The sequence below is a fragment of the Coffea arabica genome, chromosome 4c (genome assembly GCF_036785885.1).
Source record: "Coffea arabica cultivar ET-39 chromosome 4c, Coffea Arabica ET-39 HiFi, whole genome shotgun sequence".
In the NCBI taxonomy this organism is placed as follows: domain Eukaryota; kingdom Viridiplantae; phylum Streptophyta; class Magnoliopsida; order Gentianales; family Rubiaceae; genus Coffea; species Coffea arabica.
In genome coordinates this window covers 8,102,115-8,121,316 of record NC_092316.1, presented here as the reverse complement: position 1 = coordinate 8,121,316, position 19,202 = coordinate 8,102,115, and the positions used below count along the sequence as shown (strand labels likewise).

General features: G+C 36.1%; 2 protein-coding genes and 1 long non-coding RNA gene across 5 annotated transcripts; 2 read left to right on the top strand and 1 right to left on the bottom strand.

The window, feature by feature from the left end:
• The first annotated feature begins 1,007 nt into the window (after positions 1-1,007).
• LOC140005223 (uncharacterized) lies at positions 1,008-5,261 on the top strand. The gene is made up of 3 exons (XR_011812975.1): positions 1,008-2,839; positions 4,287-4,372; positions 5,037-5,261. It is a non-coding gene; the product is annotated as an uncharacterized lncRNA (long non-coding RNA).
• Positions 5,262-6,881: 1,620 nt separating this feature from the next.
• On the top strand, positions 6,882-10,900 carry LOC113739786 (protein REDOX 2-like). Its single transcript, XM_072045853.1, has 4 exons — positions 6,882-8,019; positions 9,176-9,419; positions 10,101-10,280; positions 10,453-10,900. The coding sequence occupies exons 1-4, from the start codon at positions 7,682-7,684 to the stop codon at positions 10,675-10,677; spliced, it is 987 nt and encodes a 328-aa protein (XP_071901954.1). The 5' UTR covers positions 6,882-7,681; the 3' UTR covers positions 10,678-10,900.
• A 308-nt stretch (positions 10,901-11,208) lies between these two features.
• On the bottom strand, positions 11,209-18,009 carry LOC113739784 (uncharacterized). 3 transcript variants are annotated; one of them, XM_027267119.2, is made up of 12 exons: positions 17,790-18,008; positions 17,601-17,688; positions 17,372-17,471; positions 17,083-17,232; positions 16,329-16,460; positions 14,967-15,117; positions 14,844-14,882; positions 14,695-14,769; positions 13,748-13,813; positions 13,146-13,210; positions 12,035-12,125; positions 11,209-11,589 (listed from the first exon to the last, which is right to left on the bottom strand). In XM_027267119.2, the coding sequence occupies exons 1-12, from the start codon at positions 17,916-17,918 to the stop codon at positions 11,566-11,568; spliced, it is 1,110 nt and encodes a 369-aa protein (XP_027122920.1). In that variant the 5' UTR covers positions 17,919-18,008; the 3' UTR covers positions 11,209-11,565. The 3 variants fall into 3 exon arrangements, with proteins under 3 accessions (XP_027122920.1, XP_027122921.1, XP_027122922.1); XM_027267120.2 differs by having other exon boundaries at positions 13,754-13,813; positions 17,790-18,007; XM_027267121.2 differs by lacking the exon at positions 14,844-14,882 and having other exon boundaries at positions 17,790-18,009.
• Positions 18,010-19,202: the final 1,193 nt, after the last annotated feature.

The window sequence follows — 19,202 nt, the reverse complement described above, 5'->3', positions numbered from 1 at the left end:
TCACATACATCAAATCGTTACAGTATTTTTTTTTTATACAAAAACTCCAAAAAATAGCAATCCAAACAAAAGACCTAATTCTATTTTTTTCTCATTTTCTCAAATTCAGGCGTTAAGGTGCAAAGTTACTTGCATGACAAACATGAGCACTTTCTAACTTCTAACGTAGAAAGCTAACTAATTAACTTCAAAGTATACCTTAACGTAGAAAGCCAACTAATTAACTTTTTAAGGTGCGTGCACCTATCTCTTTCCCTAGTCTCCAAAATGTACTAAATCAGAAAATGAAAAGGGTTGGAATATTAAAAAATAAATAAATAAAATTTAACTAAAAAAGACAAAAGTCAAAGCAGCAATTAATCAAACAAGTTAAGAAATGCACTTTCAATTTTTCAACTCATATCTTTAATACCACTTCTAAGAACCTAAAGACTACATCCTGGTGGGGCTGCGGATGTAATGTTAGTTTGTTGCTACTAAAGCACGTATTAAGTTGACGACTTTCGCATTATAAATGGATGTGTCTTCTAGTGCTATTGAAGCTGATTAACCAAAAGTTACCTCATGACTATGAATTTGCCACTCTAATCAAAACTCAATTGCATTCCTCCCACTGACAATGCACTGAAATACAAGGAAAAATTATTGTTGCTTCAATTTATTCACCAAGAGTTTTTTTTTTTTTCTGTGATACTTTATTGACTTACAAAACTTACTTATAATTCTACTTTTGTAGGAAGTTGGGGCTAGAGTATTTAGATCTTTATCTGATTCACTGGCCGGTGAGGCTAAAACACGGTGCTCAGATGTTCAGTCTCGCCGAAGATGAAATTCTTCAAGTGAGGGTAGGCAATTTTTGAAGAATTTTCAAAATTGCTTATGAAAATTTTAAATTTTCATTCTTACTCTTTAATTGCACGTACCCATTAAAATTTCCAAAATTTCCTATGTTCCTTTACTTTACCTCCTGAAGTTCTTGAAGTCTACAATTATTACCTAGTTTATAGATGATGGCATGTTTGAAATTAATGAAGCCAAGTACTACTAATTAAAAAGGGAATTTCAAAACTTTTGGTACATAAAATAATCGTAAAAAATTTTGCTGTCTCCTATACAAAAAATTGTTATCTAGTTGTTATTGTTGTAAAATACTATATAGTTTTAACAAAATTCACACAACTGTCACACTGGTTATTAAAGTTTTTCAACCAAAACTTTTACCTTAATCGTAGTAATTGTCCCCTAACCTTGGGTCCTTACTCTGCGATTGCTTGGAAACAATTTGGTCTTAGTATCACATATCACGCCTTTAACATACCCTTCTTCATTTTCTTTCTTTTATAACCCTCTTGAATATTAGGTTTCAGAGCTAGAAAGGGCAATTGAACCCACTATATACTCTAACGTCTTTGTTTCTGTCTTTCTTTCTTTTTCATTTGTGAAAACCTTTATAATATGTTCTGCCAAAAAAAGGATAGTTTTGCCACAACTTTTTAAATTTCTGTATGGATACATAAAATATGGAATACAAATGACGTTTCTGCGCAAGCTCAAGCTTATTAATAACAGAAAAAATGGTTGGTTTCAATAGTTCAAGTGATTCTTACTCCATTTTGTATGATGTCCACCATTCATGTTCGACACTAGGCAATTCATATGTCCCATATCTTAACTTTTTTATATTGAAAATCTTATACTAATCCACATATAACTTAGACGACAAAATCAAACTAAAGGATGACCCATCTTTTTTATTTTAGGGATTTTTATATTTCTACCTATTACTTAATAATATTGTGATTTACAGTCTTTTCTTATAGGCAAACTCTTTTCATACAATGTTAGCATGCTTGCATAAAATACACAAAATCAAATCACCTATACTTCTATAAATTGCCAGAACATGTGCATAAAACATATAACACTTTCAAATGCTTAGCCCAAATCCTAAGGCTATTTGGAAACTTGTGTGTACGGATTAAAGCAGTTCTCAAAAACTATTTTTGTAGATGAAGTGTACAGTAATTGTGAGGCTCCAGTCAGTTCGTAAGTTGATATTAGGGTTATTCATTATTCGGTGTGGTGAAATTAGGGTTTTAGGGCTAAGGAGAAAACCCTAATCTCGGTTAAGATTGAAAACCCTAGTTTATGTATTATTATTCGTAGGTTCGAGCTATAATTTATATTCGGTGTTCTAGTGTGTGTTTTGTCATAAGTAAATATAGGATTCGTTTTAGTTTACAAAGGTTTAGCAATTTTGAAATTGTTAGCAAACTCTAGATTAACAAACCTCTAGTATTACAATTTATTAGAAAGCTTAAGTGGGGTTTAAAAAACCTAATTTTGCCAAAGTTATAAAAGTTGTTGTTTGATTGTTTTTATTATGAAAAAAGTATGTTTAAGTATAGGTGATTAAGATAGGAAAGTGATTAGTGAAGTAATTAAGCGTGATTACATATTTTAGACTAGATTAAGTTATGACCTATGGAGTTAATTGAAATATTATCAAATGTTTGACGGCAAGAGTAGAATAAAAGCTAGGTTGAAGTGCAAGGGTTTAAAAGGCAAATAAAGCATTTTTATGTGATTGGTTAGCCTAAAAATATCTCCTATTGTCTTTGACTATTTATTACCTTAGGATTATAAGATAATCACAAGACAAACAAGACAAGACTTGGAGAGAAAGAGAGAGAGGAGAGCCGAGATTGAGAGAGCAAAGAGAGGAAAGAAATTCTTCAAGTTCTTCATCTTCTAGCCTTTCATCTTGCCTTTGAAGCTTGAGGGAACAACTTAGGAGCTTGATTGTTGAAGTTTGATCATCTACCAAACTCATTTGAAGGTATGCCATCTTCTTTGAAAGATAAATTTTGGGGTTTTTAATCTTTAAGCTATGGAATTGATGTATTTTGTTGTGATTATGGATTTGTATGGTGGATTTGATGTTTATATTGAAGTTTCATGGTTAATTTTAGTGTTTTGTTGCTGTTGGAAATTCGGTCAAAAGGAAAAAAATTAAAGCTTCTTGCTTTAATGTTTTCCTTAGTTGCTTTGATTGAGAAATTGATTTGTAGATGGAATTTGTGGTGTATTGATTGTTCTTGTATGGTTAGATTTTGGTAAAATCAGATTTGGTTCATGAAACCCTAGACTTCATTAGGTTAGTTTAGCTTGGCTAATGCCTAATGAGTTGGGGTTTGGTTAGTTGGATGTTAGATCAAGCTCATTAGTGCGAATGAAGTGAGGATAGGGATTTTGGTTAGTGTTTGGTAATTTTGTGGTAAAATAAGGAGAGAATTTCAGACCACTAATAGGCTGATATACGTATGGTTGTTGGGTATCAAATTGGTTAGAAAAGTTGGTATAAGAATCATAGAACGGACTGTACGGTTGCGGCGCGCAAAACCGGCAAATCTGGAAAACTAGGGCAGTTCAGCATACGAACTTTGGCTTCATTTTTCTTGATGTTACGTACCGATTCAGAAGCTCCTCAAAACATGAAAGTTGTAGCCTCTTAAGTTCTGAATATACCTGTAAAATTTCAGATCAAACGGATTAGTGTATCCTGAGTTATAGATAAAACACTCAGGCCTCTTTTGAACATCAGATTCTGTTGCGCTTTGAGTTAGCTTCTGACTGTGTTTTTTTCTGTTTTGATAATGTATGATATGGGTGTTGACTCCTTCATAAGAAATGTAGATCTTGGTTTTAGCTTCGAAATGGTATAAAGTGCGTCGAAATCCGAGTTCCGTAGCTCCCGTTATGACCAAAACAAGATTGATCGTCAGAACTGCCTTTGAATCTGGACAGTTCTGATGGGTAATTTGGCACTCAATTTTCGTTCTGTTCTGAGTGGATTCAGGTCTTGGCCAAAACATCAAAGTTTTAACCTTATGTCTCAGCTTTCTAATACCTTTATAATTTCCTGATTTAGATTTGTGAGCTGGGAGTTATGGTCTAGCAAACATACCCTGTCCGTCACTCTAAAGTGCGAATTTCTGGAACGATTTTCCATACTTTCGACCTATACCTGTTCAGATCCGGACTTAGGTGTCTTCATGAAAATTGTAGCCCTTCCTCTTAGCTTCACAACGGTACCTCATGTACCTTGATCCGACATTCGTAGCTTCGATTGTATTCAAAACAGTTTTGACGGCAAAGCGATTAGGTTACCATTTCCGATTCCGTATGCCGTTTCCGCACTCGTATGTGCCGATTTTGCCGTTTTGCTTGTTTTAAATATGTTAGTAGCCGTTTGTGATATATTGTAACACAATCTTCTATTTCAGACTTTGGTGACCTAGGTGGAGCCGATGGGGCCTACTAGCTACTCCTCGCGGCACGAATTTCGTACTTTTGCTCTTTTGTTCGTTAGGTAAGTATTCAGACCGCTCTTGTGTGTTAATTGCTTATGTGTTTCGATATCTATGAAGAGGATACCTAGGCGAGGGTGTACTTTATCGCACTCGACCTAAACCCTAACTTGCGCACATATTTGTACATGACCTGTGTATATGAGCAATTTTGGAACTAAAACTCTTGAGCTTGTGGTTCGGGGTGACTTTTGAATAATTTTGTGAAGTTTGTGAGTTTGGGACCCGATCTCAATACCTAGATGGACTATTCGAGCCGGTTAGGGCTTGGTCGAAATCAGTCCAACCTGGATTGAGGTCACCAAGTTTGTGAATCCGGTTCACCGAGTATGTGGACCAAATTTGTGACCCGAGCTTGTGAACCAAGCTCAATTTCGTTCGCTCGAGCAAGTTTGTGAGGTGTCTGGCCAGAGAGGGTGATAAGGTGTACGGTGGGAGAACAAGTGGAGTTCTACGGACCATTATTTGTGGTCGACGGAGTGTCTGCAGGAGATCATACATGGCATATGAATTGGCTTTGGAGCTACCCGTATCCTTATTATGTGATGTTATTTTTCTGCTTTTGCTTTACTCTTACTGTGTAATTGTTAATATGTGAGATTTACGCTTTTGCCCCTGTTTATTTATTAAGCATATAACTTACCCCTTTTCTTTTATTTTCCTTAGCAGGCACCGACGCAGGGACTTTTGGCACATACACTAGTATAGTTAGATTTGCATGTAATAGTTGGACAATTAGAATGTTTGTTTTAGTTTTGGTGGTTTGTATAAGGACCCTCCTTAGGGTCTACTCTTTGGTTTTGGTTATATTCATAAGGATGTAATGGGATGATTAGAACACTTTTGGGATTGTATATATTGTGTATATAGTGCTCTTTCGGTTTATCTAGTTTTATTGCTTTAAGTTTCGAGTCCTGGCGCGAGTTAGGCAGGCGGCCCGCTAATACCCTCGGGTTCGCCCTTGGGAGAAGTGGGGTCGTCACAGTAACACTTCAAAAATAACTCCAAAACATACACAATCTCAAAGAGACCTAAAAATATAAATCAATAAAATGTTTATATCCTTTTTTTTTCTTTCACCCGCCATCACCCATCGCACACCGCCATCACTACTTACTACTGCCATCATCACCTTCTCTCTCCTTCTCTCTCATCTCTCTGCCTCTTTCTACTCTTTCTTTTTTCTGCCTTCTTCTCCCTTTTCCTCCCCCCTCCCATCCCCTTCCTTCCCTCCCCTCTTCCCCTCCCCCTAGAACTTCCCTCACGTTTTTGGTTGCAACTAGAGGGTCACAATCAGAGTTTCCTCTGATCGTGTCCGGTTGGAGGTCATGATCAGAGAGGGAGCTGTGCGATGAGTCGTGACCGACTAGGATTGAACCCATCCAAGAGTTTCCTCCAATTAGGATTGAACCCATCCAAGAAGCAGTCGAATCCATCCAAGAATCGAATGATGTCATCATGATGTCATAAATATATTTAATTTTAAAAATTAATATATTATGTAAATTTTCTAAAAACATATTAATACTAAGAAATGTAGGTTAAATGTATGCTTGATGTTTCTAAGATACTTTACAAGAAAATACAAATAAGATAATATAATTAAGTAGCAATTTATGCAATTTACAATTTAATATATATTCAACAAGTTTAGAACCAAATTGGAGGGTTTATTTGAAAGGTAATACAAGAATTTAGGGCTGTAGCTATACGTTCTAAAATGTTTCTTGATGTAATAATAGGGTTCTAGTACTCTAGGGGTCAAATCATAAAATTGATAAAATATTTCTAGGAGAATTTTTTTACTTTCTTTTTTTTTATGATCTATAATTTTTTAACTTAGATCTTCCATTGGAGTTGTTTGAGAGAGATTTATGGTAGGATATGTAAAGAGATTGTGAGAGTAGTTAAAAGAAAGAATCAAAAAAGGAAAACAAAAAAGATAAAAAAAAAAGAAAAGATAGAAAAAACCCGGTTCCAAGCTGTTCTTCTGGTTTCCGGTCAAACCTGGTTTTTGATCGAATTTGACTGAATTTTTGTTTGACAATTTTTTAAGACAACTCGGATTGGATGCCTACCCGATTCTCGATTCAACCGATTGAACCGATCAGTCCGATCCAAGTTTCAAAACACAGGTTGTTGACTCAAAAAAAAAGGACTAGTACTAGTAGTATACTTTTTTTTTAATTCGTAGCGGTCCTTTTTTTTTCTTTTTTTTACGTAATTGATATTGTCCTTTATTTCCTTCTTATTGTTACCCTTTTCTCCAAGTAGAAGTAAAGTAGATGTTGCCATTTGACCAAAAAAAAAAACTATTTGGTTGTTGATTTTCTTTCCTTATTTGCCCAGTGAGTGCCAATCACAATCAATGAAGGTGAGTACGAATGAATTTATGATGTTACTATACTATCTATATATAAGAAACCTTCAGGAACCCCACTTCTCCACACCCCTCTTTTCATCAATTGAAGATAACTGCCTTTTGACAGAAATTTCTTCTGTAACTTCTTGCTTTTTTCTCCATTAGCTTTCATTAGACAATTATGTCAGAAACAATGGAAAAAGTTGAACGAGGCATCCCAGAAACAGTAGTGTTAAACTCAGGCCACAAAATGCCAGTGGTGGGCTTAGGATGTGCCGCGCATCCTTTCGACCAATTAGTATCAACTTTTAATGATGCAATGGAAATTGGGTACAGGCAGTTTGATACAGCAGCATGTTATGGCACCGAGGAAGCTTTTGGCAAAGCTGTGGCTAAAGCATTGGAGATTGGATTAATTAAGAGCAGGGATGAATTATTGTCACTTGTAAATGTTATTGATGCTGATAGTTTCGCACAATTCTCCATGATATCAACTGCCATTGATTCTTATTTACTTGTCTCGAAGCTAAAACATGGTAGTAATTGATTCGCAATTGATTTCCAGGCTCGAAGCAAAACAAATGGAAGTAGGAGACTAGTAGTATACGTTTGCTAGTGGTCCTTCATTAATTCCCCCTCGTTCTTGGACTTTTCCAAAATGTCAAAAGTATCATTTGCCAATTTCGTGGTGGTTGGATTTCTTTCTTTCTTTGCCCGATGGGTGCCAATCACAATTTATCAAGATAAGTATGAATCAACAATTCATGACATGTATGCTATCGATGATGTACGAGAGACCTTTTATTAACACCAATCACTAGTCCGCAGCAACCCCACTTTCGAACACTACTTTTTCATCAAGTGGAGATGAGATAAGATAATTGACTAGGTAGAAACTTCTTGTATAAACTTCTTGCATCTTTCTCCATTGATTTCCATTGGTAAAATCATGCCTGAGACAATGGAAAAAGTTGAACAAAAAATCCCTGAAATAGCAGTATTAAATTCGGGCCACAAAATGGCAGTGGCGGGCTTAGGATGTGCCGCACATCCTTTGCCACCATTAGAGCAATTAGTAACAACTTTTATTGATGCAATGGAGATTGGATACAGGCATTTCGATACAGCAGCATGCTATGGCACAGAGGAGGCCCTTGGTAGAGCTGTGGCTAAAGCACTAGAGATTGGATTAATTAAGAGCAGGGATGAATTGTTCATCACTTCTAAACTTTGGTGTACTGATGCTGATCATGACCTTGTTCTGCCTGCCCTCAAACAAACTCTTGGGTACTTTCCTCATTTATTACAATTTGAACGTTCATCTTTCTTCATTTTTTGGTTAAATTTGATACTTCCTAAATAGGTATACTCATGCATAGATGTGTGCGTGCATATAAATATTTTACATGTTCTTTATTATATATTGGCCATGACCCTTGGCTTGTCCTGCCTGATTAATTCCTTGCATCAGTCCAGATTTTCCTATGTATATCTATCTTGCTGTCCCATCATTTTTCCCCCTTCTGTTTCTCCCCAAATTGGGATACTATTATCGGTCAACAACTACTACAGCAACCCGTCTTTGATATAGATGTCATCACCTCTACAAATAATACGTTGTGTAGTAGGTTAGGATAAAAGCCAAGTAATTTTTCAAGTCAAACATACTAATTAATTATGGAATTTTGTGGTGAAGTGAATAGGATGGATCAGTCTCAACCAACCATATTTGTTACTTGACTGCAAACGAGGATGCACATTGCACCACTATTATTTGCTACTCGGCATTAATGAAATCTCTCAACAGGTAGATGGCACTATCCGTAATGGGGTCTCTCCAGCAATGTTCGGTCTAATTGATGTAATTTTTAAGACAATTAGTGTAAACTCGTGCAGTTTTAATGTAATAGTACTCCATCCATTCCACTTTGATAATCTTATTTTTATTTTTACACAATTTAAGAAAAATTAGTTAACTTTATTAGAAAAATAAATCTAACATACTATTTTCCTAAAATATGCTTACATTAAATTTTCCTCTGTATGTGTGTGTGAATGTATATCTTGTAACCTTATACATACTTTTGAGGACATGATATGATAACTGTTGCACATCATAAATCACAAGCTGTATCAATTTAGTAATTTTTTTTTATATAAGTTTTGCAATATTGAAGAAACTGGTGCATGTCTATTAAAGTGGTGACAAATACTTAAGTTGTCACAAAAACTCACAAATCATGTATTGTGAGTTGAAACTAAAATTATTGCATCCCCTAAACAAAGGTCCTGACTTCGCCATTGGACAGTACCATGGAATAAGCTTGTTTCTTCAATTTTTTTTCCTTGATATCATTATTGTTTCTTCAATTTGTTCACTGAGAATTTGTTTTTCTAATACATTATTGATTCACTCTAGTTTGGAATAACTCTACTTCGGTAGGAAGTTGGGGCTGGAGTATTTGGATCTTTATTTGGTTCACTGGCCAGTAAGGGTAAAGCACGGTGCTGAGAAGTTCAATTTCGCCAAAGATGAAATTCTCCCTTTTGATATCCATGGAACGTGGCAGGCCATGGAAGGATGCACCAAATTAGGTTTGACAAAGTCCATCGGTCTGAGCAACTTCACTTGTGAGAAAATCTGTAAACTCCTAGAAATTGCTACCATCCCTCCAGCAGTTAATCAGGTAACATTTCTTTCTTTTATTGAAAAAAAAAAAAGAAAGAATTTTCGTAGTTTTGAGAGTCTGAACTCGAAATTTTCGTAGTTTACCAGCTAAATTGAGTATTGGAAACAATTCAGTGATTTGATAGTGGTCGTAGTATCAAGCCTAGAACTTCTCTTCTTTTTTTTTTTTACTTTCTTTTAAAACCCTCTTGAATATTATGTTTCATAGCTAAAAAAGGTAATTGAACCCACCCTGTGCTCTAATGTCTTTGTTTCTTTTTCATTTTAGAAAATCTTTATAATATGTTCTACCAAAAAAGGATAGCTTTGCAATAACTTCTTAAATTTTTTTTTTGACACGATAAATTATACGCTTACTGTATTCCCAAGCTATACTAAAAGACACGATAGATTCTACAACTGCTCCTACTCCTCGACTATACTAAGGGACACAAAATCAGAACACCTCTACTTTCACCAAGTAACCCGACTAGATTATATAGAAGGTTAGAGGAAACGGTTCATCTCATCTACATCAGAGGGGTGCGTTGCTATACCTTCAGAATTTTTTTAATTACACGGTAGGAGAATTGAACCCCAACCTATAACCAATAAGGGCATTTTACATAAATATAAAGGGTTGATCAGCTACTATATTGGAATGGATATGGCTGATAGAATGAGATTAAAAGTTTTTCAGGTGGAGATGAATGTTGGTTGGCAGCAGAGAAAATTGGTGCCATTTGCAAAAGACAGAGGGATTCGTATATGTGCCTGGTCTCCTCTTGCATCTTATGGTGGTCTTTGGGGCAACAATGCAGTCATGGAGAATCCAGTGCTCAAGGATATTGCTGCCTCAAAAAGCAAGTCCGTGGCACAGGTCCCCAATTCTCATCACATTTACTAAAAATGAAATTTTTAGAGGTGAATATAAAGAACATTAAAATGTCTATAGATATATATAGGATTTGTCTTTTCATTTCTCAGATTTACACACAATACATGATTCACTAGCACGGACATTTATCCAATCATGTTAATGCTGTAAACAGGTTGCTTTGCGATGGATATATCAGCAAGGAGCAAGCTTTGTTGCGAAGAGCTTCAACAAGGAAAGGATGAAACAAAACCTCCAAATATTTGATTGGGAACTCACCAAGGAAGAAATGGATCAAATTCTGCAGATTCCTCAGCGGAGAGGCTTTGCTGGGGAAGTGTTTGTTCATCCAACCGGGCCATACAAATCGGTCGAGGAACTTTGGGATGGCGACACCTGAATTTATCCTTGTTTGTAAAATAAATCAAGATTAGAAGTATTTATTTATTTACTCACTAGTTTTATTGGAGTCAAGTTTTTAGTAGTTGTGTTATTTAATTTAGAAGTACGTATTTTGTTTGGTGATTGTTGATGCAAGTCTGGTAGGTTATAAACAGGATGTCATGGTTTCTGAGAGATTCCAACAAGATGATATCTAGTTGATTGGTAACTTCTACAGCAAATCTTACAACATATGATTCTCATCTAACCTAAACCAGGCAGAGACAAACCTATACCTCATCGCGTGGCACAATTCAATTATAGCAACTAGAGAAGGCAAGATGCGGCTATAAAACATAAATTTTGCTGATCAAGTAAGGATGTACAAGTCCTAAACTCCCAGCTTTGCTTAGTTTTCAACATCTTGCAGAGGGTACTGCTACAGAAAGTAATGACACAGAATATGATTGCTCTCGGAAAGTACATCTACAGAAGACAACATACATTAATCAAGGAGGAAAAAAGAAGCAAAAGACAACTATCCTCGAAATTTTGGGACAAAGGAAGTAACAGAACTTGGAATAATATCTTGCAGAAGTACTCATATTAGGCAAAGTGTGTGCCTTAACTAAGATAATGCAGTCAAAGCAGTCCTGCAGTCGAATAAGACATATACAACCAGCTTCTCCTATAAAAAATTTCTGAAGAACGAAACTAGAGCTGTCTATGTGTACTATATACAATAGCCAGATTAAATAGTGGAACCACCTTCCCAGTTGCAACATGCGGATAACTTTTCAGCAAATACCTTGGTGGAATCCAACGTGAAGCAAAACAAGATGTCAGTTCTGACAAGACGTGCTGTACAATTTTCACAGGCCGCTCTCAGTTAATATCATGTGGATACCTATTTGGTGTGGAGGATGCGAATCTGAAGCCAATCATTGAAAAAAGGACATATCAAAAAAGCAGATCAAATGCATGTAAAACCTTATTCGATAAACCTTCCATTGGGTCTTAAACCACAATCTCAAAATAAAAGACACTTGAAGACTAACTTCCAGTTTGACACAACATGTCAAAATCAAAGTTCCTTTTATCCTAAAAATTAAATCAAAATATAATTCTCTGTAAAGTCTTAATTCAACAAAATAATGCAAGAAGAACTCAATCTAAGTACATTAACTACAACTTTCAATTGTATTAAATTTGTGGGAATGCAGGAAAGATAAACACATGACTTGTAGAGATTCAAGGTTAGGTAATATTGACTCAAGAAAACAGCTTACTGATGATTATTCCCATGCTTCTAATTTGAACCATCATGTACAATGAATCTAAATGACTTAGGATATGCAGGCATGGCCACAGAATACCTGTGCTAATGCATAGATGGCCCGCAGGATTCTAGCATAATCAGTTCCGAGCATTTGAATGACAACATCCGCGAGAAAAGTTCCCCAGAGCCTGCAGAAATCATAGTTTAAGCAGAAGTCAAGCACAATCTGCATGACAGATGCTAGAAACTGAGGACCAAAGATTTAAAAGCTAACTATTTTGAAAAATTTTCTAAACTTCAACTTCACACCCTCTCATATCTCTTGTTAAATCATTTTTTTCATTTGTTTCGGCTTTCAACTACCCCTTTCAACCTTATGATTTCTCTAAACACAGCTAAAAATTTCTCGTTACTTGGTCTGCTCCCTTATTTTTCTGGTAGTAGCTGTTTCCTGATTCTGCTGGACTTACTCGTCATGACTGTAAATAGTTTCTATATTGCGCAGCCTACATCATAAACAAGGACAAGAAAAAACCCACATAATACAATAATCATCCTCAAAACATGCACGTCTCAAAGGAAGCCTAAATTAGTTAACAAGATGCAATTAGTCATTCGCTAATTACATAAGAGGAAATAATTCTACCTGATTACAAATGTAACTTCCTGTAAAACAGAGTAACATAATTCTTTGCACCTTTTGAGATGCTTTGGCAGCCTTACTGTGAGAAGAACATTCTGTGAGAAGAACATTCCTCTCATTTGGTTTGTTGTTTTGTATCCACAAGAAACACTCAGATGTTAACACTGGTATCATCAGTACAATAACTACCATTTGTCATCACATCATGAATCTTGTATTGTCTGTAGAAATTGTGAAGAAGAACATTACCCTCTCTCTCCATTTTTTTATCACTTTGAAGGCTATAAAATCAGACTGAAAGGTACTTTCTGGTGAAACTTGGCATATCAGAATTCTAATTATTTTAGCTATGCCTTAGTTTTCTTCTGGGGGCAAGATGTTTAGCAACACAATGGATACCCCACTATCACACGGTAAAATAAGCAATTTGAAAGAATAGCCTCAGGCCAGATGTTGAAGTTTGAAGGATTTGGATGCACGAAATCAATAATGCAAAAATGCAGACAAAATATGTTTGCAATCAACACAAAGGTAACAAATTCTCCCAGTTAAAAAGAGATATTACATTGGGCCCAAAAGTGTCATCATACTCCTAATCCCCAGATATCGGGAGGCTGCACCTGCTACACTCTGTCAACAATCACAAAGGGAAACTTTAGAATGAAAACATCATATTACTGGCATTCCTACAGTAGCCAAAATCACTTTCTGTAATTCAAACCTCAGATTACTGCATATGAGTTGAATTTACAAATGGAGATCATATGGTGCATCAAATTGTTAAAATTTATTGTGTTTATTTGTAGAGATAACAAATTCATACTCATCAGAGCTAAAAGACCGGAGCCTGCATATGCACTTACATCCGCAGACCATTTTCCGAGGGTTCCTACTTGCCAGAAGTAAGTAATTGAAGGATGCTTTTGTGTATGATGAGAGAGAGACAGACACAAGGGAACCATTTCATTCTATGTAATATTCGCAATATTCCAACAATCAGTACAGGTATTACTTGTCCAACCTAATGGTCTATCAACAATCTCTACAGGTATAAATTGTGTATGATCTGGCGATCCTACATCATTTCCAGATATACCACCCAAATGGTGCAGCTAGTTATCAGCCATTTGAAGCATTGTTTAATTAGTCAGAGAGTTGGTATGACACCTTTACCTGCTTTGCAGCATGCAAAGCCGCTCTGGATTCAAGATTGACAGCTGCCAAATTTGCCCCCTGGAAACCAACATTTTTCAGGAACCTTGGTCAGTTTAAGCCAGCAATCTTACAAAATGAGATCCATTCAATCATAATTGAAATGCTAAACAGCACAACTTCCTTTTCCTCAATTTTTTCCCAATTTTATCATAAGGATGATGTCACCCAAGTACACGAGGTAACTTTCATACATCTTGGCAAAGACTTCAGAACTATCAATCACCACTTATACATATAAAAGATGATGAGACAGCAAGCTGCAAAATATTAACAAAGGTACCCAGTTAGCAAACCAATTAGGCCACTTTTTTGCATGTCCTCAAGCTAGGTATACTGTCCCCAACACAAGAGTAAGCAACAAAAAAATGTGTCTAGCAATAGCGTATACTCTGGTAAGAATACCAAAATATTATAGGCCCTCTTTCTCAAGAGCTGAAAGATTATAGCAATCCAACCTTTGTCCTGACAAATCATAACACAATCACCAGGTAAAGGATAGCATCACATACATTTCTTTAGTTGGATAAAATGTCTCTTGTTAATCCAGCCATTAAACAGTTATTTCATAAACGTCAGTAACTCAATATTAGGTGGTCAATCAAGTATTTGTAGCCTACTACTCCAGTTGTTAACAGTTTGTGAAATTAAGTTGTGCCTTTATACTCCAAAAGAAAGTGACAGACTAAAATTTTGACTGCAGAAACAGTCATCAACAATTTAAGTAGTATGCAAATCTTTTTAGATCCCAATATCAACTTATGCAGCACAGGTAAAATATACTTGGTATGCTAACTTTTATGTGGAACAAAATATTGAGGAGCTTTTAGAGAATGAAACAGTTTTTGTTGTCTATTCCAGCACAAAATCTGAAGCTGTTCAATATCAGTAAAGCATAATACCTCTTTAATCAATTCATTCTTCAGCTGATACTTGGCAGCTTCCTGGAACATCTTTCCAGATAATCCCTTTGCTAGCTACAACAATGAGCTACCTCATGGTAACAAATGATAAAAAAATTTGCAGCAAACAACCTAGGACTAAATCTCACCAGCTCATACAATTTGCCCAGTGTGAGCACCCCGCCACCCTAATATTACAATCAAATTAAGAACTATACATGGAAAATGATCATTAAGAAAACCAAGTACAAATTAATGCAAGTAGCAAAAACCTTCAATATCATTGATCTGAGATCTGCAGCCCCATCCCTTAAAGCAGTAGCTGTTTGGACCTTCCACTGACTGAGTCCATGTTCTAAAGTACCATTGCCATCAGAATTTTTCACATTTTCCTGTGACCCATTTAAGCTGCCAGATGCTTGTCTATATAAAGCCACAAGTAAATCATTGGTATATGTCAGTAATTAAAAATGCTATAGTGATCTCTAGGATATGAAGAAAATTATGTGTTCATAGTTTTATTTAACTGCAGATGCGGAAAAACAAGAAAATCTGTTGTTTACAACTAGACAAGCATTATTAGACACTTATTGATTACTTGCAGGACTTCAATCTCATTAGATTATATAACATGTGCATAAGTCAAACACTTAAAGTCCCACCAGCAAGGCAATAAATTAATTTTCATCCAACTCTTAACCAAATGTGATTAATTTCTCAAAATCTTGTACCAGATTACATCTTGGGAATTTATGATAACATTGTGAACTAGATGTTGCTTTCTAGAGGAGAAGACTAGAGAGAGAAAAAGAGAATTTAGTTCTTGAGACGATTTTAATCACTAGATGCTTCAAAAGAAGAAAGGAAAAAAGAATTCCAGTTTGATCCACAGCTTTTGACACCGAGGAGAAAACGAAACTATGAATGCACGATGTCTGGAACATATTTTGTCAATAACTTCTTTATGATCGATAAAATTTCATCAGCCGGAGGCTCAGAAATTGACACAGAGATATGTTCTAATAGAAAAGGTTCATTTTTGTTTAGTCTTAGATATCAGTACAGGATTTCAGCTCCTATTCTTATAGTTTCAACCACAAAAATGTCCATGGCTGAATGGCTAAGGCATCATCTCATTACTAGTAAAATCATGGGTTCAGTTCAACTCCTAAATGAACTCTGATATCCACCGCTCTGAATTTTATCAGCCATAGACTCAACTGATGAGTTTTTACATATATCATGAATTATGAACATTAAGAACTATATAGGTATTGAGATTATATTGGGCTGAGAAGAAGCTTTAGAGTAATTAGGCCCAATAACTAGACCACTGTACTTTATGGGCTTAAATTTCATTGCCAGGATACAAGCATCTATCCATCAAAGTCTTCTGCAGAAAATCTAATAGCCAGCAATGTTGCGAACAGCCGGCACATTCCAAAACAAGAATTTACAAAGCAACGAAGAAGAAGAACAGAAGTCAGCAAAAAATTTCTTGCCACAAGTTCCATAGCAGACTTTGAGTGAAGTATGCTTGTTCAAATAATGTCCCATCAGCTGAGAACTATATTATCTGCTCAGAAAGTTGATTCAAAACTGCAAGCATAAAAGAACTGCACCACATTATATACCCTGAATAGTCTTGCAGCATGTGAAGAAAAATCTCTGCTTCTAGATCCTCGGTAGCCAATTTAGATGAACAAGGTATATTTAACTTTTTCCTCACTCCAAGAAGTACGTTCCTATAGGAAGGCCTCCAACCCCTACAGCAGCACAAGCCAATTCGAGTCACTCAAAGGAGCTCAACATGACATCCAGTAAACCTCTTGGGGAGAAAAAAAAAGGAAAAAAGAAGAAAAGAAGAAAACAGAATTTGATCAGCAATGATTACAGGCTTCATTACCAAAGAAGCACGAGTTCACCAAAAAATTATGCCAGACTACAGTACATACTCCACCAAAGAACACTGAATAAACCTATAGGTATCAAGCATTCAATATTAAGCAACAGCAAACGGTTGAATTCACTTGGTTGCATTACAAAATTTTGGCCTCACAATACCAAATGAAAATAAGCATTCACTGAACATTGCCTAAAAACAAAAATACACGTGCAAATTTCATTCTTCTATTCATTTAAACAGCATAGTCCAACATGAGAGAGGGAGGGAGGGTGGGATTATGATGTTCATCAACTTTATAAAACCCAACTTAGAACTTATTTTGCTCAGCTTATTACAACAGTTGGAGTAAATTTCAGCAGAGAACTTACTGAACAACGAAGCTTAATCACTTTATTGCACAGAAATTCACATTCCTAAAAATTTAACAACATTATTATAAAGTCAATTTTCATTAACCACAACTAGCAAGGTTAAAAAGTAACCTTAAAACAGAGCGCGCATCGGCAGCAAGGTACAAGAATCTCTTCTCCAACATGGATATATACTCATCTCTTTCCTCCGGGTCCTCTCCAATCATATAGTAATCAATATCTTCCTTTTTTGCAATCGACTTCAATAACGGACTAAAATAACTGCAAACACACTCAAAATTGAGCCCCCAAAACCAAAAACAAAAATTTAACACATCCTCCAATCACACACTTCTGCTCAATGAAACAATAACAAAACAGTACAAAAAGGAAATATGCAAAACAAGGAAACAAAAAGTACCTTGTACCAAATAAAATTTGCTCAAGCTCATATAATTCAGCGTCTGTAGCAAGCTCAAGCACGTACCGAAGCTCTCGATCATAGGTAGTATCACTAAATTCTGTAACAGGAAAACAAACCAACAATTTTTTTCCAGCATTTTCTTCAATGCAGCATGCAATATTAAAAAAATTAATCAGAGGAAAACTACAAAGAAAAGGTCTATTCTTTTCTTATTTTTCTGAAATACCTTGCGGTTTTGTTGTAATTGAGTACTGAGGACGGCGAATGAAAAGCCTTGTTTGATAATGCTGACCCGGCCGGAACTTCAGAAATGTCTGCAGGAAACATCTTTTCATGTAACACTGAATTATAGACAAACAAACTAAAGTGCATGTTTTCGAGTGTGTGTGTGTGTGTGTGTGAAAAGTAGGCTTACTGTGGGGTGGGAGAGAGGGGAAAAGGGTGGTTTAGGGATGAGAAGGTGATGACGGGGAAGAGAGGGGTATTGAGGGAATTCAGGGAAGGGGAGGCCATGGAAGCTAGTGGCTGCGGCCACCGGAGACATATTGCTTGGGATGACGGCGGAGGAACGCCCAGTCGAATTTAACTAAAGTAGACCACTTACTTAATCCACCAGTCTTCTGCACCCAAACCACTAGTTAATTGTGTTATATATGTGGTTAAAAAATGCTAAAAGGACTTTTATTCGAAGGCGTTATTTTTGACAGAGTTGGAATCACGCTTTCCTTCCATGTTCGGTTGACAAAGGCCAAGGCCGCTGCCGTCCGTTATTTTTTTTTTTTTTGTCAATCAACGTTATTTATCCTACACCTGCTCCTACTCTAACCTATTTTAAATGGAAGGGTCCAACTGAACCTATTGAAAAATCGACAGAAACTAAACTACTATCGAATCAGACGGATGCACTACACACCCGTATGAATTTAAGTCACTTAAAATAGCAAACCACGTACAATGACAAGTAATGAAAAATAAGATTATTGTCTATTAATCATCCCAAAAAATGTGTTCGAACTCGGCTGGTCAAATGTACATGTGGCTCGAGTTCGAGCTCGACCTCAACTCATTTATCACAAACGAGTCGAGCTTGTATGAGCTCGAGCTCGAGCTTGTGCAAATTAAGCTCGAGCTCAACTCATTTATCACAAACGAGTCGAGCTTGTATGAGCTCGAGCTCGAGCTTGTGCAAATTAATCTCAATAAAATCTATAATTTTCAATTTTTATACTTTTGACTTCTAAAATGACAAATATGCCCTTTATTAACGAGATCTAACGAGCTACTCGGATATCAAACGAGCCAAGCTTACTCGGCTCGTTAACTAAACGAGCACATTTCTAGCTTGAGCTCGGCTCATTTACCGCAACTAACGAGCCGAGCTCGAGCCTTATCGAGCCGAGCTCTAACGAGCTTTCGAGCTACTTGTGAAGTTTAACACCTCTAGTTATAGGATCCTTTGTGGAAGGCTTTCAGCCCATTCAGCGTATTACTTTGGTCGAATTTATGTTTGATGGTTCACGAAGAAGTAAAATTATATGCATATCTTACTTCAGTCGTGTGCTTGATAGTTGACGGCAGAAAGGGCGTGAAAAAGGGTGGGAGGGTAAAAAAAAAAGGGCAGTTGTGTACAGGATTTCGAGACTTCGAATCCCTTTTTTTTTTTTAAGGGTATGCCACAGACTATTAAACTCATTCTTTTGCAAATTTTATATAACTCATCCAACTAATTCTTGTTTTATATAACTCATCCAACTATGTTAATGTTCCCTTCTAAAAAAATAATGGAAGTTGTTGAATTGAAGATGATGGGCATATATCCCTGCACGGT